The sequence below is a fragment of the Fopius arisanus genome, unplaced genomic scaffold (genome assembly GCF_000806365.1).
Source record: "Fopius arisanus strain USDA-PBARC FA_bdor unplaced genomic scaffold, ASM80636v1 scaffold00004, whole genome shotgun sequence".
Lineage (NCBI taxonomy): Eukaryota > Metazoa > Arthropoda > Insecta > Hymenoptera > Braconidae > Fopius > Fopius arisanus.
Genome location: NW_011887743.1, coordinates 679799 through 703459, shown reverse-complemented (window position 1 = coordinate 703459; position 23661 = coordinate 679799). Strand labels below are relative to the sequence as shown.

Sequence of the window (23661 nt, the reverse complement as noted above, 5' to 3'; positions counted from 1 at the left end):
CGCCAGGATAAAGAAATAAGGCAATTTTATTATTTATGTAATATATTAGATATACTCTATCCTGATATTTAATTTCGTTGAAGAAGGCACTATTATATTATACGATATCCTAGCAAAATAAAACGGTGACACAAAACGTGACGTGAGTTTTTTAATTAAGGATCTGACATTCATGTTGAATGTCATGAAATGTAAACTAATTGTTTTCAGAATAGGTGTGCATGTAATTTTTATAAAAATGTTCGAAAAAGGGGTAAAGTTGAAGCTAACAACCTGAAATTCGATCACATAATTAGTGTTAACATAATTAGAAACACTTCCCAAAAAATCGCAATGATAATTCGTGAAGCGAGAGCAATTGTCATATTCTTTGCAAAAAAAGTGTTTTCTGTTTTAAAACACTCGTCTCACTGCCATTTACTAAAGCCCATAAAAATATAAATACCCGTTAATAAATAATTTTCAAAATATTCAATAATTAGAATTTTGCTTTTAGCTGCTTTAGAATTACAATAATTGTTTTCGCCCGCAAAATCACGTAAAAATTTATCATCAGACAGAAAAATATAGTATTACTGTCCCACTCTGCAATGTACGTCTTCCAGAAAGAAATATTTAATATATATTTGTTAATAAAACGTTCAAGTAACTGGATAAGAACATATTTGATAAACTATTTGCCGAACGATTGTTTTCCTAAAAAAATGACTTTTTCAACAAATTCAAGGAAACATGTGAATTTAATTTAATGTCCCACTCGTTTACTTGAAATTTATATTCATAATTGATTTTTTTCTTTTGATATGAATCAAGTGGATATCCATAACATTTGTTCCTGTGAATCCAGTTCTTAATAAGTTACTCCCTTCCTCAAAATTGGAATAAAAATTGTATGCATCATTATTCATCAAATAGTCTCTACTTCTCTCATGACTCGAAATGTCAGCGTACCCAAAGGCCCCGGCAGCATCCGTTGGTCCATCTTGTCCATCAGTTCCAGCACTCAGTAAAACAACATCGAATTTCTTCAGATCTGGATGCTTCGCGATTTGATGAAACCAATCCAGAGAGAACTGCAAAGCTAACTCCTGATTTCTCCCACCTTTTCCTGTTCCTGTGACAATAACCGAGGGCTCTCCCCCTGCTATCAACACTAATCCTTTATCATTATTATTCCTGATCATTGAAAAAAGTGTAGCTCTCTGCCTGAGTCTTTGGTAATATCCAGAATGCTTTAAAGAATTTTCAAACTCTTCTTCTGTCAACGAATCATCAATCACACCACAAAAGAGAGTTATCAGCTCAACATACAGTTTACTGATATTTTTAACCAATCCTTCGATATCATTAAATAAAATTATCACATCAAATCCTCTGGCAATAGCTTCATCCCGTGCAGCATCAATTACACACGAATTATTCCCAATTATGAAATTATTCACATTGATAAAATGACTGGTATCGCCAACTTCTTCGTTCCTAGTCAATAATTTTTTGATATTATCATCAATGTCTTTAATGTCGTATTTGTCGAGTATTTTCAGAACTTCCGAGCAACCTTGGGACGGGTAACAAGTGGGTCCACCTGCGATTAACTCTATTGGATCTCCAATGACATCAGACAGAATGAAACTTAAGACAGTAGCTGGATAAGCTAATTCTGCTAATTTTCCACCTTTTACCATCGATAATTTCCGCCTCACAGTGTTTACCTCTTTAATGTCAGCTCCGGAGTTCTGAAGTTTCTTCCAGAATTCATTTTTTTCTCTCAAAGTTATGGAAGGCGGAGGCATCGAGAGTAAAGCTGACCCTCCACCCGAAATTAAGACAATTAAAGTGTCTTTTTCCCCTAAACTAGTTGCTAAATTCATTATTTCCTGCGTAGTGGCAAGAGTATCTTCATCTGCTTGATTATATTTACTATTATCACGGTAATCAACAGTTTTTGATGATTGAGAAAGTGAAAGACTATCCGTGGGTGTGATTTGAGCCATTGAGCCTCGAGGAATGCTAATAATTCCCTTGACCAATTTATTTCCTAGGAGTTTCTCCATTTCAATTGCCATTCCCATCACTGCCTTCCCGAAACCAATAAGATAAATATTGTGACTTAATGGAAAAATCTTGTTATCAACGTGTAAGCTAGTACCAGTCACTTTTATTTTCCTCCTTATCAGCACAGGAGGTCTCACTGAATCTAATCCGACGAGGAAAATCTGTTTCAACTCGTTTTTCAGTTTTAATAGATGAGAAATTTTCTCTGCCATTTTTATCGATGACTTGTTGCAATCACATAGCAATAATGAGTTTGAGGACGAAACTCTTTTGATAATTATCTGAGATTAGTCGACTTTATCAGTAATTAACAAAATGTCAATACGAGAAAGAAGAACTCCTACCGCAAGGCGCCAAATTCCACTGAATGTTAGGCTCCAGCGATAATTATTCAACAGCAACTCTTCAATTGAATAATAACTATTTATCTCCAGCTGATGTTGATGTTGGGGAATTCCTGAGGAAAATTAAATGAAAAATGAGGATTCTATTGAGACCCAATGAAAAATCGAGGAATTAAATGAAGCAAGTGTAATTTCGATAGAAACAGAAACTCTTTACTCACAAATTGCATGATAAATTGATTCTAAAATCGTTATCTGGAGTGCAGAAGTCATAAGACTGATTCTAATTATGATGATAACCGCAGTAATTGTGGTGTGCAAAATATAAGGCTTGGAGACCAGTGTCCCCACCATTTAATGACTATTTTTCATTAATCTGGCCGCTCCGTTTGAATTTGAATTTTGTACTACGAGTTTATTTCAAAGTTGTGTTTCATTGTGATATTCTATTTCTGCGACCAATTAAATGAGGACTGTTGATTCATTAATTCACTTGGTAATGAACTGTGGAGAACGGTCTTTAAATCTCATTAAGTTGCACATAAAAAAATGTAAATTGGGTGGATAACAATAATAATGTAATTTACGTTTATATTTTTCAGTGTGCAGGAGTCACGCATTGATAATAATTCAAGAAAAAGAAAGATCAGATGCTGTAGACTTTGCACTTAGATGCAGTATGTATATTATTGTAGTTGCTGCATGCATGCAGAATTTGATCTTCTCCTATGTCGCATCCTGTATCTCTCAGGACTACTTCTCAGTTCTATCAAGTACATATGTACCCGAATATATTCATATTTTCATCCGAATACTCTTACCGAAATGTTTCTCCACTTTCTCATTTTCTTTTTCGATAGAGTTTGAACTTTCCTGTCGAATTCCAAAGATAGAAAATCATTTCGTCCAACTCCCACCGAATTTTATAGTTTTCTATCTGCAAAGTAAGTTAACAAGTTATTTTTATGTGCAAATGCTAATAAAAATAATGAGTAATTCCATAATGAAACTGGTTTGTGCATAATCATTTGATTTTCTAGATATTTTGAACTGTTAACCCTTTCCTAAATTTTCTGATTTATAATTCACGACCTAGGGTTCACCTTTGAACTTATTAACTTTATGACACCTCGTCTTTTATGATGGGTGCTTGAGTAGATGTACGAGACTTCTCACTCATCCCTTTTAGAGGTATGAATTTATAAATTGATAATGAGATAAATTTCATGAAATTCAAAAACACTGGAAATTATTTAACCGAAATCATCCCAGCGCTCAGCGTTACCCAGGGTTTGTGACGGGGATGCGGGTGGTATAAACCCCACGAAGATCATGTATGGTCTGACCTAATTGTCCTTGACCTAATTGGGACGGATGCTATTTTGATCCAGATCTCCTTTATGATGCTCGTAGGTGGCTAGTCAAGGTATGAAGTAAATATTATTAAAAGATCGTATAGTTCACCATTTCCGATTGTCTTATTGTTGCGTAAAAAAATGTTTGCATTATTAAATCATGGATCAAGATAAAATGTGTTTAGGAGATCAAAGGCTAAATGTCAAAGACACGCAAGTCTAGTCACGCAATTTGCACGTAATCGCCAGCCCCTATTCTATCGATGCGGCAATTTCTACACTAATTTTTAATTGCAATTTAACATTAACAACTGAACTCCTACAGTCCACAGCGCGTGCATCCTGCAAGGTCTACCGAAACACAATGGTCATTGAAATAATCATTTCTCCGATGAAAAACCCATTCGTATCCTCTCAGTATTTCGAAATAAGAAGAGAGATGAGAGGAAGAAGTAGAGAAAAATACATCGCCAAATAGTGCTGAGGTAAATTCTGTTCATGAGAAGTCCTTAAAGCCTCCCTCCCTCTGCTGTCGCTGTTGACACGACGAGTGAGTGATATTATATTCAATAATTTGAATTGCTACAGAAGGGCAGCAGTGGATTAATCACTGGTCGTGTTGCAGTCAGTGATTGTAGGTGGTCGGGTGAGGTGAAGTCAGAGTTTTTAGTGAAGTGCCCAGGACTATTTGAAATCCATCTTTCTGTGAGTCCATTGTCTCTAAATGTACCAACATGTGTTGTCTTTGGGGCCGAGAACACCGCCACGTCCTCGTCGTGGCCCTGGATAACGCAGAGAGCGGTGTATTAACAACCATATCTCCCGAACTAATTGTTTCCCTCTAAAAACGTGCCCAGATCCTTAATTAGATGGTAGAAACCCATCTACTCAAATGTACAACATCCCGAATGGTTTCGTGGACCTAAACTAAACATTTACCTATTTAATTTTATGTGCATTTTGGCTCTGGTGGAGTAAATAAATAGGTCGGGAATATTGAATAAGTGAGTGAACAAATGTATGTATTACTTCAGTTCTATTAATTTTGTACAGTTATTATACAATTGGTTTTCTTTCGTTTACGCTTCCATTCCATTCTTTCTTCTATACAATAGTATTTGAGTAAGCAATTGTTCATATTTTAAAAATCTCAGATAATTCGGAGGATATCCCTTAACAGAAATACCTCTAATTCAAGCGTTCGTAAAAAACTGCTCGAATCACACACAGTAGATCTTGACCTTTACATCGTTTGGCTTTTTCTGTATTTTTTAATGCTTTCAATACTTTCCCATGATGTTTGGAATAATGAGAAAATTTGTAAACAAAATAAAAATTGTTTGGGCTGCGTCAAAATGAAGTTGAAATCGATATATTCTATGAGGCAGAGAAAAGATAAAATCCACGAAATATGGAATATACGATAGTTTTTTAATTTTATGAAAATACTGGAAAGATTTACTGATTACTCAAAGAAAATATAAAAAATCGGTTATTAAATCATGGGGGAACACATTCAAATTGTAAAAGACAACTGGCAGTTTGTCAACTAGTTAAAAGAAATAATATCTATGCATATTTATATGCTATAAATACATTCTTGTTCTATCTATATAAATTAAAAAATGAAAAAAAAATCACAATTTTGTAATGTACACATTTATATGGGTATCTATCTGTTCCGCGGTTCAGGCCTAATTCGCAAGATCTGGAATTGGATCTAAAAACTTTTTGTGCGCAGGAAAATCTATAGTCAAACTGTAAAAAAAATCAAAAATCAAACTGAACAATAAAAAAATGTTCTCTGTGTAATTCCACGAAAACAATGTTTTATTAAAAAATGTATTATGAAAACAGAAGAATTGCCAAATAAATTCTGAAAAAAAGCTTTCAAACTGAATGTTCACTGCTGAACTACAGAAATCTGCGACAAAAATTTGAATCCATCATTTAACTCGTTTAGCAGATAGAGTACACCACTCGTAATGAAACAGAAATAAGAATTATTGGCATGAAAAAATGATAATTGTCTTTAAGTTTGTACCACAATATTCTTAAAATACAAATCAAGAATGTATTTCTTGAAATAGGCTGGCCAAGTTCCGAGAAATGTGATAACCGATATCTTCTTGTCATTCATTAAATTGCAGTCTTCTGGTACATTTTGTGTGTTGACATTTCCACAACATTGAAAATGTTTCTTTACCTTTTTTTCTATCTTTGTTGCTTTACATATAACTTAGACTAATAAATTGTTTCTTAACGTATACAATTGGACAACTTAAGCTCGTAATCCTTACGAACTAACTAAGTCTCACCATTTTTAAGGACTCAACGATAATGCGATATCGACTGTACAGTTTCTTCATAGATTTTTTTTCTCAATTTGAAAAAAAAATAATAATAATTTATTGATAACCGTGGAAATTAATTCTTAAGACTATCTAAGAAGTTCCCAGCTCGGCTGATTACTTATTCGAATTTCATTTCCCGACCGTCTATTGGACCCAATGGCCCACTTTACACTGCAATTTTTTTTGTCCATTGAAAATGAAACGAAAGAGATAAGACTGAAAATTGATTTTAAACAATTGTAAAATTTCCAGGTAAGGATAACTTTCTACTGAGCACTGATCTTCACCTTTCTTTGTAAGGATTTCATAAGCTCCATTAAAGCTTCTCTCCTTTTACCCTCAAATTCCATAAATTACAGAGATATACGCAAAAACTTTTGGTTTAAAATCTTCAAAATTATCTGTTCCTCATTTGATGTTGTTGAATCGTTCTGTTTTAAATATATTCAAATATTTAAATGTTTCCGGAGGGGAATTCGTCCGGAGATATAGAGCACATGATATAAATTAATAAAATGAATGTGCAATAAATAAGACTAAAATATACCTCAATTTTTTTTTTCAAATCCACTGAAAAGTAGGTCATGTGACAAAAAGTTCGTCATATTTTATTATAGCACATCCAATCACTGTCACGTTATCTTCATTTATGCTGCCTTATTTCCACGCATTCATTACATAATTATTTCTCTCGTTTAAAAATCACAAGGATCATGGACTTAAGTATCGATTGCCCAAGACAATAATTCAAATTCGAAGCTTTAATACACTATCCATATTTAAAGATAAGAAATTGTAGACGATATTCCTTGGCTATACGGTTTTACTCAGCAATGAAATTTTCGATTTTATGGAATAAATGCAATAATTTAGGACCATTTACAAAATCGAAAATTCATTCCCGGTGGTCATTTGTGATTTATTTTGAGTTTTCCCCTTTTTCTTAATAGGGGAAATGGATATTAAGCAGCGGGTCCGAGGAGGCGGGCATTATTTCAATAATTTTCTTAAAATTAAAACGGTCACATTTTATACAATTCAAAATATATTACACTTATACTTTATTTTAAATTATTTCTTCAACTTGAGTACGTCGAATGGACAGAGTACTGCTAGTGGTTGCTTTAGTTGACTGTTCAGCTCGTACTATGACGTGTCTGGTAGTTGCGGGGAAAAGCTGATGAAACAAAAATTATAAATAATGACATTAAAAATCTCCTTACAGAAATTAAGCAAAATAGGACAGGTGATATAAATGTAAACAATCGATGAACGGAAAAGAAATTAACAAAGTGGCTAGACCAAAATTAATTGTGGGAATAGCAAACATAACGAGTCATTTCGTCGATTTTAATTAAATAGTAGTAATAGTAGTAATTAATAATCGAAGGGCCCAGTTCTTGGACATTTATCGAATTTTCATTGTGTAATTCACTTATAGAATTGATTGTTCGATACAATATTCGGCACAACTGAAGGAATTCACAGAACCTTTTCGCCCTACGTAGAAACACAATTATATGTTTTCGTTTCTACTTCTGAGACCTGACGGTTGTTGGCTGTCCAAGAACTGAGTCCATTTGTGTAATGAATGTTTTCAGGTGAAATTTTCCAGAGTAGAAATCGATCCTGTAGCCGACGACGGAGACAGCAGCTAGTCACTTTTATCTCCTCCATTTGCTGCCGGTTCATTTCACGAATTAAATACATTGTGACAACTATAGAGAGATAGTATTGACAAGTGTTGATACCTTTGCAATATATTCACCGAACATCTAGCTACGTTATAATATAAAATAAAATAAAGTAAAAGAAAAAATCTAGAAGACTTACATTTCCAACAATTGGCACAGGCGCTCTCCACTCAACGCGTGCCATTTTTTCCCCCTTCTACGTGTTATTATACAATTGATGATGGCTCTGATGATGTCCCTGCATATGCTGTCTATCATGAGAATGCTGTAACGTGTGCATGTGCTGATACTGGTGCGGGTGCTGCTGTGCATGATGCTGTGCAGGATTATGCCTGGCACTGTACCTCACACTTCCAGCCAAAGAGCCACCACCTCTACCATGAGTACCAACAATACTCTGTGTATCACTCAATTCATCCTCCTCACCACCAAGACTTCTAAACCTAACAAATCCATCCTCAGCGACTAGCATAGTGGAGCCAGAAGCTGGGGCCTGTTCGTGCAGTCCCTGTGGGGTATGTCTCCCCCTGTTCTCTGATCCCCTCAGAGTCTGGACTCCATTACCATGTCGATTGAGGGATCCCCTTCCCTCATGTGGAAAATGTCCCATTGTTCCACTCTTTCTTATCGAGTGCCTCTCAAATGTGCCCGATATATTTAAGTGCTCTGGTAATGTATTCAATGGAAAACTGTCGTCATATACCTGTTTACCAGTCCTCATGGTGTAATTCTGAATGGCCTGATTGGTGCTACAGATAGCTGGATAGAGGACATCATCCATATTTTCAGTGCTGGTGGAGCTGCCACATGGAAACAGAGCAAAACCAGAATGAGCTGAATGCTGTTGCATCTGCTTTTCTCTGAGTGGATACTGGGATAGGCTTGCTACCCAGGCAAGTAATCCACACATGGACAGCTCGATTAGTCTCACGGAGAATTGCCAACCCCACCACAGCCAGGGATAAGGCTGGGCTTTCTCCTGTACACCGAATATTCCGTACAACTGAACGAATCCCATCAAAATGAAGAGCAAAGCTGTTGCTATTGTTGTTGTAATGGCAGTACCAAGGGCAACTGTTGTTGGATCACTGGTGACGTGTGAGCCCACAGATTTATTAGTCGTTAAATTGATTTGAGATCTGACAACTCTGTATACGTACATGTAACAGAGCCCCAGGGTCACACAAACCACGATATAAATGCATTGGCAGACTAGGGGTAGAATTTTCGCTTGATCCTCGTACCCCAGGATGTGAGTTGACACGTGGAGAGAGAGGCAGATTACAATATGAATTATTGAACACACTGCTAGGCCCATGGGTGATAGAAATTTGTTATTTAATGACGGAGCCTCTGAGCATTTAGCAAGATGAAGAACTAATGTGGCGAATGCGGTAGACAGTAATGGAGCTGGTAGATACATGAGTATTTGTGACAGTGGCTCTGATAACGATCTTCCCAGATTGTACGCATCGTAGAACAGGTGAAAGCACCTGAGTGTGCAAACTGTCGTTAAAAGCAGATGAACAGTGAGGAAATACGACTGGGTAAGCAAGTTTGTAGCTTCGTTGAATCTCACGATTTTGTAGATGGAGTAGAGTGCCATGAGGGTGAACATTATGGCAGCTACGTAGACGTGGAGAGACCAGGCTATTCTCCATGTGTTTTCCAAGGGATGATGGCTGTCAGAATGAGGAACAATGTGATTGTGATCAATGGGTCTTTTCGAGGGAGCTGGGGGTTGTGGCTGGGGATAAGGTAATCTCTCTGCATCTACAATCTCTATTTCCTCCATTTTTTCATCGTCCTCTATGTTATGGCCACTATTATCAGCAGGCTCTTGTCTTCTAGTATTTGGAAGATTGAAAATAGTCGGTCTTGTAGCTGATCGCACCATACTCGTTGTCCTAATTGTCATTGACGTTGTAACAGGACTTCTCTCAGTTGTCAACGCTGCTGGAACGTTTGTCATTGGCATTTTGGTGGATAGAGGTTTTAACAGTATCTCTGGGATATCCTGTTTTCTTCCATTGCTACCTGATAGTATTCTCGAAATACTGGGATAATGCAGAGTCGGTACGAAGTCATTGCTATTGTTTTTTCTCTCGATTTCTCCTGATGTCTCTGGGAGTTTTTGCTCCTTGCTGGGTGTGTTCAGCGCTTTATTCCTTGATGGAGGCTTCTCAGGTGTTTGCACTGGCACATGCAGAAGATCCGGTGGTCTTATGGGAATTCTCTCGTGTGCTGGAGTCAAACTCGGTGGAGGAATGGGTCTTCTCACACCTGAATAGTTCTCGGAATTAGTACCGCGAAGTGTTGGCTTATCAGCAAATGGATTCAGGTACTCTGGGGGGAGGGGTGGAGTGAATGGGGCTCTTGACGGGGGAGCGTATGAGGGCAATTCGCGATAAGGGGGCGAGACCGTTGCCCGGGGGATTGGATTTCTCATCGCTGGTATTGAGGGGGTTGTTGGTGATGGGGGGTTTGATGATTTTGCTGTTGTTGTTGTTAGAGGAGAGGGAACCGTAGAAAGGGTGGTGGAGGCTGAAACTTGAGCCTCGTAAGCGGGCACACTCCGTTTTGTTGTTGCTGAACTGTGGGCGACTTTGTTGAATATCGCTGCAATGTTCTTCTCCAATGCTGTATGATCCAAGTTAAAAACTGGTGAGTTGGGCCCACCATCTGTAGAACTCTTCGATTCCTCAATTGACGTCCAGATGAGGAAGAGCATTAAAATTGCTCGTGACATTGTTCTCACCATTTTTAGTTATTTAGAATTTATTTATATCTTGATCATGACACTTTTATTCAAAGTGCAATTTAATGTGGAGTTGTTTATTGTATTTGTATTTGTTGTTCTAGTTTGTTTAGAATTTTTTTTTCCTTTTTCTATTTGGATTAAGGACACTTGGAGGTAAAATAACAATTTTTTTTTACGGTTTTTTTTTTGTTATTCTAGATGGGAAAATGTTCAGAGTCTTGTGGAAGCTTGTATTCCCAAAGTGAAAATAGAATGTCTTTAGCAAACGTGTCACTAAAAAAGTTGGCTTCCTCGTTGGACCGATCTCGAGAGAACGAGAGAGAGAGGCTGTCACGAGTTTTTCTGTGCTTGTTTTTTTGTTTTTCTGTTTTTTTATCCTTTTGACTTTTTCGTTGAAAGTTTGTTGAGAACTTTTGTCAACTTCTTTAAAACCAGTTTTTAGGTTTCTGTACACGTTTTGGTCTTATTGTAATCTCTCACTGTTTACGGCCGATGGTAGCCAAAAAGTGGGAACTGTCTTTATTATTTCTCTCGGTTTTCTTCTTTATGTTTCTCAGTTTATTGGAGCTTTAGCCACGACAGCTAGTCTTTGTCGATTGGCAGTAGTACTTTTTTATCTTTTTATAATTCACTAACGATGATCGTTTCGATTCAGCGATGGTAAAAAATGTTTGGCCTTGCGTGAAAATTATTAACAAGTCTGCTCCACTGGTGTCCAACTACTTCTCTCGATTTTCGAGGTAGACAGTGTTCCCTTCTGAGTTCTTTGTACCTGAAATAATGGGTTTAGAATTAGTTGAGTCTTCAAAATAGCAACAAGCAGATATTGCGATATAATTTAATTGAGTCCTTTCGTTCCAAATCTGTGTTTTTATTTTGTGGAGAATCTATTGGGCAAATCACAACAACACCGACCCCTAATAAAATTAAACGAGCACCTTGACCAACCAACATCGTAACTAAGGGAGATCTGGACCAAAATAACGTCGGTCCCAATTAGGTGAAGGTGGAGATCAGATCATACATGATCTTCGTGGGTTTCATACCAGTCGCGAAACCTGAGCAACACTAAGTGCTGGTATGATTTCGATTGAATCAGTTCCTGTGTTTTTGAATTTAATTAAATTAACCCTATTATAAATTTATAAATTCATACCTCTAGAAGAATTTTGTAAGGGGCAGTGTTGTTGGCATTTGCCATTTGCTGTCATTTATTTTGAGGAATCGATTGTAATAATTCAGAGATTATAAATGAACTAATATCGTACCCAATGCGAAGAATTATGAATAAAGTTATTATGGGTTAATGATTGATTAATTAATATATAGAAAAAAGGGTGTAGACTTACCGAAAAAATTTTCTTCTCATCACACTGTCGATCAATCTTCCGTTCCATTTCGCCTGGATCCGGTGATGAGAAACGAAAAATTTCTTTTGGATTCAGTGGTACTGAGAGATGGTCATCAGATTACAACTTAGGAATAATCCCATTCTCAGATTTTCTATCGATTCAATCCTCAAGAACCTGGTATCTAATCTGAAATCAAATAATTGAACAAACCACAATTAGAATTGCACAAATACGGCAATTAATCTACGATCACATTAATTGCTAATTGCATTTCCCAAAAAGCCTTAATACCTCACGTATGGTCTAAAATAGAATATTGGAAATTATAGAGAATAATTTACCCACAAGACTAAAGACTGAAGAGGGACGCAGGTTCAATTACAATTTTAATTGTCAAAATTAATTTAATTAATTAGTTATTCATTTTAATTTTAATTGCTAATTTATCTATCCATTAATGAAGACTGATTAGGATTTAATAATGATACCCATGCGTGGTTAACTATTTAACAATTCAATAGTAATATATCATAAGTAATAAATATTTTATAAATAATTTTGAAGCTTATGCACAATGAAGATGATTGATAAAAAAACGGATAAATGGTTTTTCTGGTTCAACATATTTTAATGTTTAACTGTTACACAGTTTGTAACAAAAAGATGTTGAGCTAAAGAAAATTATTTAAAAAGTTGTGTCTTGAAATTCCACTTTAAACTCAATGTTAGGATTATAAAATTATTGTTTCAACTGATATCTTTAAGGCGACAAGTGAAACGAGTCTTCGGGCTCTTTAATAATATTAAGTTTTAGTATCTTACCTACCACTGCATGGAACAAATAAGTACTTGAATCAAGTATATTTTATAGTTAATTGAAGTATATCAGTTAAACTAGACCCGAGCCTTTATATTTCATCCTATTGTATTCATTATTGTAATTAGAATCGTTGGAAATGAATTTTTCATCGACATTCATCAAAAATCGAATATCCTAGGATCAAGTACAAAATTTTCTTGATAATTTTATTCAAACGTTTTTTTTTCAGTTTATCAATTAATTTCTTCTTTCATTCCTTTCGCTTGTTGCATTATTTTCTGTTTTGACATGCATTGTGAATTAGTCCCACATTATTATTAAATTAAATCATGAGAAATGAGTTGACATGTTTTTTAATTGGATATTTTAAATTGGACCATGAATAATTTGTTGAAATGTAGGTGCCGGAATATTTGGAGGAGATCCTCAACATTTTTCAAGGAAGTGAGTAGTTGAGATTCATGAAGAATGTGAGGAACAAATTTCAATATGAAAACGGTGAGAATGTGTGGTTCAATCAGAGAGAATTGTAATAGTGAAAATATGAGTAATGGAGGGGTTAGAGGAATCCTTGAAGAAACCAAGAGGTTCGAGATTAGGTCGATGGGGAAGGAAACAATAGTTGGCGGTATGGAAAAGGTGATGAATTTCCAGATGGAGTTCATCTGAGAGAAGAGGGAGAAAAGGGAGAAAAGGGAGAAGAGGGAGAAACGGGAGAAGATGGAGAGGAGGGAGAAGAGGGAGAAGGGGGAGAAGAAGGGGAGAGGGATGAAAACGATGGAAGATTAGGGTGAGTGGTAGAGGGGAAAATTTAATAAGGAGAATATGTGGATAATAGCAATTATTTCAGCTCAAATGAAGTGGCAGCGACTGCTATCCAGTCCATATTTTTTCTGCGCGAATTTATTTTCCCACAGGCGAAAAATTAATGAAACCCTAAGCTCTTCATACCACAATATTCTGCCTAAAAGATTTGTTTCATTTTCTCTGTCATTCGCTTCACGAGTGATGTTTTACAGGCATGGAACTAGACACGTGAAAATCAAGAGGATAAACCGAAAAATTGGCAAATTCGATGAAAATAGAAGAGAACAAGTAAAAACGGAATGACGGGATAAAATTTTACTCCATCTCCTTCATTTTTTTACTCAATAATATTTCAGACACATGTGTCCGTTGCTCGAACTAAAATGAACAGAAAATCTATGAATCTAATAATCAGAAGAATTATTTAACGCAGAATATTTTTCTGTCCAAAATATAGACTGCTGTCTGTAAAAAAAAATTCTCCAGTTGATATTCGTTTTTTGCACACTCACTTTGTGATCATCTCTTTTTTGTTCCCTTGCCATCGAAAAAAAATATCAGCGCAATTTTTTTTCGTGAAAACTAATTTGTCCCCTAAAATTCCCTTTCAACATTTTTCGTTGAATCGCAGGTATTTGGAATTTAAGCGAATAATTTGTTTTTTTATTGCCTTGATATGAAAAACATTTCGCATTTATTCACAATTCACTCTATAAATATTATTACTACTTTATGCATTTCAGCGAATGGCATAAATCAATAAACAAATAAGAAAACGCCTGAGTAAATTTTGTTTAAAATTCGCTCCGGTGTATCGTATATAAATATTTATCGATTGAGTGGAGAAAATCATAATCAAATCATTTTTACTGCAAAAAATAATCAAATTGCCCGAGTCGAATTATTATAATTATTTCTTCACGTCCAAACTATTGAATTTTATTATAAATAACGAATTTGGAGAAATTTCGGTCAGTTTTATGCGCATAATTAAACAACTGCTGAGTGGGTCAATTCCATAAACTAATCAGTTCTCAATTACATCAAGGCGCATCAAATGGCAATAAAAAATTTTAAATCGCTTCATTTATTCAAGAGATATAGTTAAACAAATTTGCGGCCACACATCTTTGGAAACTCATGGGAGCAATCCTGGTGGTCGAGAGATGCGAAGGAATCATCAAAATTTCAGATTCGGTTTTGAAAGTCATTACATTTCCCGCCGTTTCGGTGAAGAAGTTGATAAAGAATGAAAATAAAAAATGAAATTTATGGATACCAATTACTCATATGAAAACTACACAGGGCACATTCTTCATGATCTTGGATTAACGATCCTCTCTTTGTCCTGACAATTTTCAATGAAAGACCCGAGTCGGATTGACTGATGAATCAAAAGAAAATTCCCACGTGGCGGATAATTCAGAAATGGACAATTCACGACTTTCGGAACGAATTGCACCCCAAACAAACGTACACCGAGCGACGCCTTTCTCCCTTTGTCATCCCCTTCACCCACTTCACCCCCCGTCGACCCATAAAATATATGACTAGGGGAGATCGGGGCAAAACGGAACTGGGGGTGGAAACATGTGGTTCATTATACGTTTATACACCACCGAAAATTCACCAAAACCACTCATACCGTCACTCCATTTTAGTCTCGCTTTCCATTTTGAGTAATTTAAGAATTATAAATAAATATAAACTATATTTATTTATAAGTTATAAGTCTATTTATGTTTTAATTCTGGGATCTCTCTATTAGGTATCATTAAAATTTTATTGCCCAGGTGGTACTCCTTTTTTGGATAATCTATTATTTTCTTCACTTTAGATTTCTGAACAACAAATTTAATTTAATTTATTTAACATTTCATTCATTCATAAAACACTCATTCATTTTTGTCAGTCGTAAGAGAATCTGTTTAATCATTAATTAGTTTAATAATTGAGAGTTTTTTTGTGGATAATGACGGGCTGTTATTCATTTTTAATTGCACGGATTGCTTTTGATTCTCTCTTTTGATACGAAATTTTATTCAATTACGAAGAGTGTAAGGAAATGGTCGGGTACTTTGGGTTATTATGATGGGATTTTTCCCTGATGTCAAATAGATTTCAAAGACGAAGGCGAGAATTATAACTAGTCCATCGCAAAAGTCTAGATAATATTTCCCCGTTGTGATTTTCAAGTTATCAAATCGAGAAAGTAATACCTATCGATTGCCAAACGAGACATTAAGAAGACGAATACGAAAAAAAGTATTCCAAAAATGGATTTATATATTTATTAATGAATTTCCTCCAAGAAGATTCTCAGGTATTAAAAAAGGTATTCAAATTTTTATTTATGATGTATTTTACTTTTGATATTCACATTGATTAACCTGATTATCAAAATCCGAGTGTTAATTAAATAAATGAGATGCGACACTCCATTCTAGTTGAAAAAAGATTCTCAGATATTAAAGAAGGTATTCAAATTTTTATTTATAATGTATTTTATTTATGATATTCACCTTAATTAATGGGATTATCAAAATCAATTAAATAAATGAGATGCGACTCTTTACTCTAGAAATGTAATTCACAGGATGTAATAATTTGAATGGATTTCTCGTCGAATTCACTTCTGTCCTGTAACATGATCACTCAAGTGGTAATTTTCTAAAGAAACAAATTGGTGTTTCTGAGGTGAGTCAACTCCTCTAGGTTGCAATCAAGCCCAGCTGGCGTCAGGCACCAGTTCCCCCTTGGCCCCAGGCACCTTGTCATACAACATACGGAAAATAAAGGCTCCCTTGAAGCTCTTCAATGGAAGAGACGAGGAAAAAGAGTGGAGAGAAACAGTACGGAACAGGAGAAAGGAGAGCACTGGCCCCCGAGGCATTATGCAAGCAACACCCCATCCAGAAAACTAATCCCTCTTGCTGGTAAGACGATCCTCGGAGAGTTGTCTTCATCTGGCTTCTTCTTTTGTTCTTCAAGTTACTGGGTTGTACATCATAACGTTAAATATGTCAACGTTGATGATGTGATATCGGTGACATGTGAGTTCATTAATTCATTTTCATTTTTTAAATAATCAGGATAATGTTTAGTGTTCCCCATCGATTCCCATAAATCTGGAGATTCTGTCTACATTTGAAGTATGAAGTATCATTTTTATTTATTTGAAGAAAAATTGAAAAGGGCCCACTTTGTCATTGAGGCGTAGAACTGGAAAATTTATGTACTTTATGTGGGTTTATTACATGATAATGTACATCGATGGATGCACATGGATGAGTACTAAGTAACTAGTGAATTCGATCATTGGAACGAGCAGTCAGGCTGCTCCCTTTTCAAACGAAATTAATGAGTTCAAGTAACAATCTGTCGTATTTTCTGTTTCTCGCTGTTCGATAGATCCTCAAGTTCATATCATAATCTTCGTTATTATAATAATTACCATTTTTCGTTTTTAATAATTAGTTATTGCACTGAAAAATGGATATCAGAGAAAAAGGACCACTTTGTCGTAGCTTGTTTATTTAATCATCTGATAATTTAATCTCAATAAACGCTCGATTCATTTGGAATTACATGTGAAAATTTTAGTGATTATTGTAAAAGGTGAAATTAATTTAAAGAGGATGTTTATCATGTTTTTGTCAACTATCATGACCAATTGTAGTGGAAATTGAATTGAGATTAAATTTTTTCTTTCTATCCTTTCACTTCCCAAGCAGATGGTGCCGTTACAGAAATTATCAAGACACTCTCTTTGTAGTTGAATTCACTGGTGCAGTCGAGTTGTAATGCCTGACATGCATTCCGTTTTGTCATTTTTGTGGGAAATTCGCAATATCATTTTATCCTATATTATCGTTGATTTACTATTTTTTCCTATAATGAGAAATTAACAGTACATTACGATGCAAGTGAACAAAAAAAATCTCAAGTATATTACTGTAATAATTGCTACTTATTCTATTTTATTCCATTAAAAAAAACAAAATATCTTATTTTTTTTATTTTTTTCAAATCTTATTTTTTTGTGTAAATTATAACACTTATTTCATACTTAAAATGTATTTAAAGTATATCTTATACTTGATTCAAGTATTCATTTTTTGCGCACTTGTTTCATTAAATATACAAGCAAATTAATCAATTAATTTAGAAACAATTGCATTCAAATTCTTAATAGTATATTATGATTCAAGTGAAGAATAGTAATTTTGCCGATTGTGAGGGTTGAACCGAAAAAAGGGGTGTAATCACACTCGTCACCAGGAAATACTTTTTTTTTTACATGTATTGTACAATTTTTTTTCTGCCATGGGTATATATTATCGACCATATAAGTCACAGTTTTGCGTTAAGCGGTTTTGCTGTTAAGCGGGGCTTTTCCAGATATATCTGTGACTTATTCAGTCAATAACACGCACATGTAACGAAAAATAGGGTACGCCAGTTTTAGAGTTTTGAGTTGTAGTTAATAAACAATCGGAAACAAATGCACGCTAATTTATGAGGAGCAAAATAAACTGGTGAAACAAATTTTTTTAACAGAATAAAACCCCGAGATCATTGATGCTTGATGCCATGGAATATAAAATCAAGTTTGAATTATACAGAAGTTAAAAATGAAAAACAATACAGTCATTAAAAATTAGTCAATTAAAAAGTTTATTCAATCATATTTCCAGGTATTTTTTAAAGGACAGCGGAAAATGGACTGAGAATTAAAAAAAAATGATGTGTAGCTTTTGGTAAACACACTTTCTGTTTTTTTTTCGTTTAATGTTCCAACGATAATTTTCGTAAAATTTCAATTAGTAATTTTTGGCAAATTAACCAATCCATTTCATCCCTTTTGACATTTAAAAATCATATATGCAAATTTTCCGGGTCAGAATTGACACGTGAAATTATTTTTCCAGATTTATCAAATACAATGCATTTATATTCAATTGTATAAAATGAAAACTATCAGTCGCGTCGAATTTTTTTGGCTTAAAAAAAAATAGTTTTTTATGTATCTATATATTTTAGTATAGGAAACTGAAAATAATATACGAGTAAAACCGAATTTGCGGCGCACAGTCGGTTATGCCTGGGGGTGTTCACATCATTCATGAAAATTCCCGTCTCACAATATTTTTTGAAAACGATATCTCGTTATTGATTGATCACAATTTGTCCTTCTCGTTTACTTTCCGGTTCATGTGAAACGAGTAATTGTTAAAATATCAGAAATGAGCAATTAGATAAAATTGAGGAACAAATAAAACGTATTAAAGTAAATATTTGAATGAATTAAATGCAATGATATAAAATGATTTAGAAGACAATTAAAGACATTTTCGCTGATGAATCCATAAGAATAATTATACCACAACTAATACAATAATAATTATCCACTTGTTTTTATTATTTTCCCCGGAAAACACAGTAATGACTTAATTTTTTAATTTTTTATTTTCGTTGTATGAATGTCAGAATGTTCAACATATTTGTACGAATCGATGAATCTCGACTTTCATTGTTAAAATAAATTTAAACAAGAAAGAAAAAATATTATGACCAGAAATTGTTCTCTTTCTTCATGAAATCTCAATTGTTCGATACGAGGATCTGTTTGTGGTGAAATCTGGGTGTCGAAACAGAAGGAAAGCCTCGCCACATTGAGAGCATGCATCTGTAGTTGAGTATAACGTTGAAATAGTATTCAATTTCAAATTCTTATTCTGCCCTACTTTATTGAAAACTCCGAGGTCGACTTGTGGCTTAGGAGTGAGTGGGAATCAATATGGTATATTTTCGTATTTTCCTTTTATTATTATTGTACTGCAAAGGATAAACATAATGGATGACTTCTGAGTTCATGCTTGTGTCATATTCGGAGGAAATGGAGGTATGGAGGTCAGTCGTAATCCACATGTGCATCGTCAATTGATATCATGAATGAAAAAGGTGGAGGAGGAAAGAGGAAGTAATCAAGGAGATACCTTGCATGTGCAGGACTTACTATTTTTGGGCGGTACGAAGTGCACGAGAACAGGACATAGAAAAGGTGGAACGACCCAATCTCGTGTTACTCATATGCGAGGAGGAGTGTCAGGTGGCGATGGAAAACGTATAAATTTCCATTCAATTAAGGAGAAACAATTCATCAAAATTACCTGGAATATTATTCTGAAATGTTCACGAGGGGAGACTGTTCTCAGATGAAAATTTGATAACTTCGAGGAACTACTGCACATAACTTTCCAAATATATATATATATATATAAATATATATATGGGAAACTTGGGTAAAATGGGACGCGGGGTAAAATGGAATTAATTCATTTGCTTGAAATATTTACCAATTAGCGGCTTTATTGTTCAATTTATTTTGGAATTTGATTGTTTTAATGAAGTGACAGGCTTTCAGGCATTTATCAATCTGTAAATATTGCCAGATCGTTTTGTAATTTATCGATTTTATGTGGAAATTATCTGTTAATGCTTTCTCTTAAAGTTGCAGGAAGCGAAAATTCTGGGAAGGATGAGTTTACGAATATCGAACTATCAGAATTCTTTGGTAATGCTCGATCGGTTCCGCAGTGAATCGGTATATGCATAGTTAAGTTTGATATTATTCTGGTACTTAAATCCAGAATATTTCGAGATATCTCCGCAGTATTAAGAATGGAAATAATACGGAAATGTATTCGGATGAAATGTTGCGCAGATGATCGGTAGAGTTTTTAAAAAATTATTTAGAGTTGATTGAAGACAGTTAATTGACAGTTAAATGGAACTTATTTTTTAACGAATTAATGTTTATAAATAGATAATGGGGTTCGGAGTAACAGACACTGAAGTCTGAATGATAATTGAAGGAGAAACTCCCAATATTTAACGACTTGAACGTTCATCTCGTCCCTTGAATTTCCTGATCTCCCCGCACTAAAAGTACATTTTTTTCGTCTGCTCGTAGGACTATTGGTGCCCTAAAATTGGAAAGGATACAATTGGAAACGTTTTGCTGAAAAGGGGAATTATAGAAACCCAGGAATGACCACATAGGCCACACTATACTTTAGGGCCATTCTCAAAGTCGATTCAGCTTTTACTGCTAGCGAGCATTAGTAGAAACATCCTCTAAATATTTTTCAATCCTTTTTTGCTTCGACAATTACTTAAAAATTACAGTGATACTTCGACTACATTTCCCCCTAAAATCTTGCTGAATGCTTCGATAATACCTTGGCGGTGGTTAGTTTGATGTTTTTGCACTTTCAGTTGGATTGCATTGGCCAACATAGTGCGACACCTAATCCATGTTATTCGAGTCCCTCCGATCGTTAAATTACAGACAAATATACGTTGGCATTTAGTGAATTTGGCAGACGAGTTTCGTTGAAATTGCTCATAGAATTCAATGAAGGTGAAAGATTATTCCTTTTTTTTACAAAAGAAAGTATTCACCAAACTACCTAGCACTGCTCATTGAAATAGTATTTCCTTTTCTTTTTCTTTCTCTCTGAATCATTATAATCTGTATTAATCTCTTTAAAATATAATTACTATTCTCTGTAGTTAAAAATCAACTGGCTGTAATCGGATTCACTTAATATTCTGTCGATACAAATTTTAAATTATTTGAAAGAATTAATAATTCTCTGAATATTCCGATTATAAATGTCTAAATATTTCAAAAAGTCGGTGTGTCATTCAGGTTTTAACCAGGATTGTTAATAAATTGTTTATTTAAGCTTGGTTTCATAAATTAGTCCGGTTTAGAAGCTCCAAGTGTGCGAGTCTGTGTTCCTAGCAATATTTTAAAATATAGAAAGATTTTTACTGAACTAAATGATTTTTATTCAACATATTACCCATTGCGAATGGTTCTAAAAAAATTGGTTGACGTTGTGGGGATGATTGAGAGATTTTAAAAATATCATCGTTTCCTGAAAATATTTTGCAAATATACGAACTGTGGTAAAAGATTTCGTGATTAATTTTCTAATAATTAATGATATATTGATTTATTAGATTATTTATATATTAATTGTCTTTTATTACTGCTTTATATGGTATTACTCGAGACTAATTTAAGTTGAAAGAAAACCGCCGCCGCGGTTATTCAATTATTGGAATAAAATTACTCGAATTTGGAAAGTTTCTCTCATAAATAAAATTAAAAAAGGGGAACTTATTGGAAAGTTATTGGTTCCATCGATACTGGGTCACACCCATCTCAACCCATCTCTACCAGTTATAACCCAGATTCTGAGTTTCTTTGTCAAAGTACTCACCACCATGATATGTAATTAAGAAACTTCTCCAGTAATACATGGGACTAGTAGGGAATTGAGAGAAGAGCTGCAATTTGAAGAATATATTCTTCGAGTGATTATAAATATCAAGACAGATATTTTGAAGAAGATAATAATATTCGATAATATAATAAGATAATATAATAATAATAATAGATAATAAGAAATGGATCCATAAAATGCAATTGTTTTTGGGATATTGATTTTTTTATTTTCATGTAGAAAGTTGAATATTTTATAATTAATATGTAATTAATTGTATAGAGTTTAAAATTTCTGTATGTCACTTATATTTTTAAGCCATCGCAATTTTTGCGATAGAAATGAAAACCAGAATTATAATGGTTTGAACATTAATTTTACATTTTATGAAACTTTTAACAGCTGTATGAATAGAAAATTACGCAATCCAAATGCGGATCAGTGCGGATTTGGTACTAGTTATTCACAAAGAGAAAAGTCCGATAAAAATTATCTGAATTAAAAACATGCGAAATTTACGAAATGTTGGGTAAAAATTTTTTCGTGAAATGATGATTCGTGAAATGATTCGTGAAATCCGAGTGGCCACTTGCTAGTGTTATCATTGTGTCACTGAACTGAAATCGTATGGAATCATTTGAAATCATGAAATCAAGGGAAGAAGTTTTCGAAATTATTTGAAGTCATTTGAAATCAAGTCCCCAACAGATCACTCGATATCACTTTGATATCACGTGAAATCAGTCCTGAAATCATCTGAAATTATTAACCATTGGGTCATGATCTTTAACAACAAATAAACCCTCAGTGAAATCCCTGTTGGAATTAAGTCTAAAAAAATAATATAACACTACAATAATAGTTTTTATTAAAAAAATGAATGTGATGAATATACTACGAATTGAAATTCTTCAAGTGTTTTTTTATGATCAGCATATTATGAATTCAGATAGACACATTGAGGGGAAAAATGATTCTCGAAAAATCATTGGACTAGTGGACGAATTTACCGCGTGCTTTGATGTTGACCTACTATTTAAAAAAACAATCGGATTCAGTTCCACGGTTCAGGGGATATCGGCAAAAAGTGTTTTGTGAGCGACCGCTCAACCGATTGAGCTAAAATTTAGCACAGACATGACTATCAGCAGCGCCAATTAACAGCCAGAATTTCAGCATCTTTGCGTTCATTGTTCTCGAGTTATCGCGACAGTTCAAACATACGAGTATGTATACGATACATACGAAATATGTACAACTACACACACATGTGAATATCATATTTTCTGCTTCATATATTTTGATTTTTTGTTCGTTCCACTGGAATTTATAGAATGAAAAACAAATAAATAATACGATTTTCGAAATATACGATACGGAAATTTGACATTCAGATGAAATAACTCTGGAAATAACGGAAGTAGGACTTTGAAATATCAATTGACCGCAAATTTCCGAGGGTTCACATGGAGATCAGAACTATTGACACATGGATTCAGTGACTATTCTGTCGAAAATGATTCAATTGTTGGTTTTCTTTTACTCTTTCGGAGATTTCGATTGTTTGAAAAATTCAATTACTTCCATACCAACGCTTCACAATGATAGTCAAAAGGATCTCTGATTTCTTTTTTTAATTCCATGGAGCCAGTTACAGGGAAATTGATATTTTTCAGACAACTGACGTTTCTATCGGTTTCAATTGAAGGCGCAATTACGCAAGAGCCTCTGTCATAGCTGTTCAATATTCGCACTAGGGAATGAAAACGTAAAAATTGGAAGTGGGATAGATGGTAGATGATAAAATAGGATCTATTCT

The 23661-nt window shown here is 34.4% G+C and overlaps 2 protein-coding genes across 2 annotated transcripts in view; both read right to left on the bottom strand.

Moving 5' to 3' along the window:
* Nucleotides 1-8: 8 nt before the first annotated feature.
* LOC105271210 (glycerate kinase-like) lies at nt 9-2819 on the bottom strand. Its single transcript, XM_011312607.1, has 2 exons — nt 2621-2819; nt 9-2512 (listed from the first exon to the last, which is right to left on the bottom strand). Exon 2 carries the CDS (start codon nt 2265-2267, stop codon nt 762-764), a length of 1506 nt encoding a protein of 501 aa, XP_011310909.1. The 5' UTR covers nt 2268-2512; nt 2621-2819; the 3' UTR covers nt 9-761.
* Nucleotides 2820-6285: 3466 nt separating this feature from the next.
* The window catches only part of LOC105271197 (proline-rich transmembrane protein 4), a 106817-nt gene continuing 89441 nt past the window's right edge, over nt 6286-23661 (bottom strand). The window contains exons 3-5 of the mRNA XM_011312581.1: nt 11913-12101; nt 7942-11335; nt 6286-7285 (exon numbers count right to left, since the gene is read on the bottom strand). Coding sequence (XP_011310883.1) covers nt 7999-10563 — 2565 coding nt within the window. The 5' untranslated portion in view covers nt 10564-11335; nt 11913-12101 and the 3' untranslated portion in view covers nt 6286-7285; nt 7942-7998. The remainder of the gene's footprint in view (nt 7286-7941; nt 11336-11912; nt 12102-23661) is intronic.

Excerpts from the sequence above, each read along its gene's own strand:
- LOC105271210 (XM_011312607.1), bottom strand. The coding sequence starts at position 2,267 with ATGGCAGAGAAAATTTCTCATCTATTAAAACTGAAAAACGAGTTGAAA.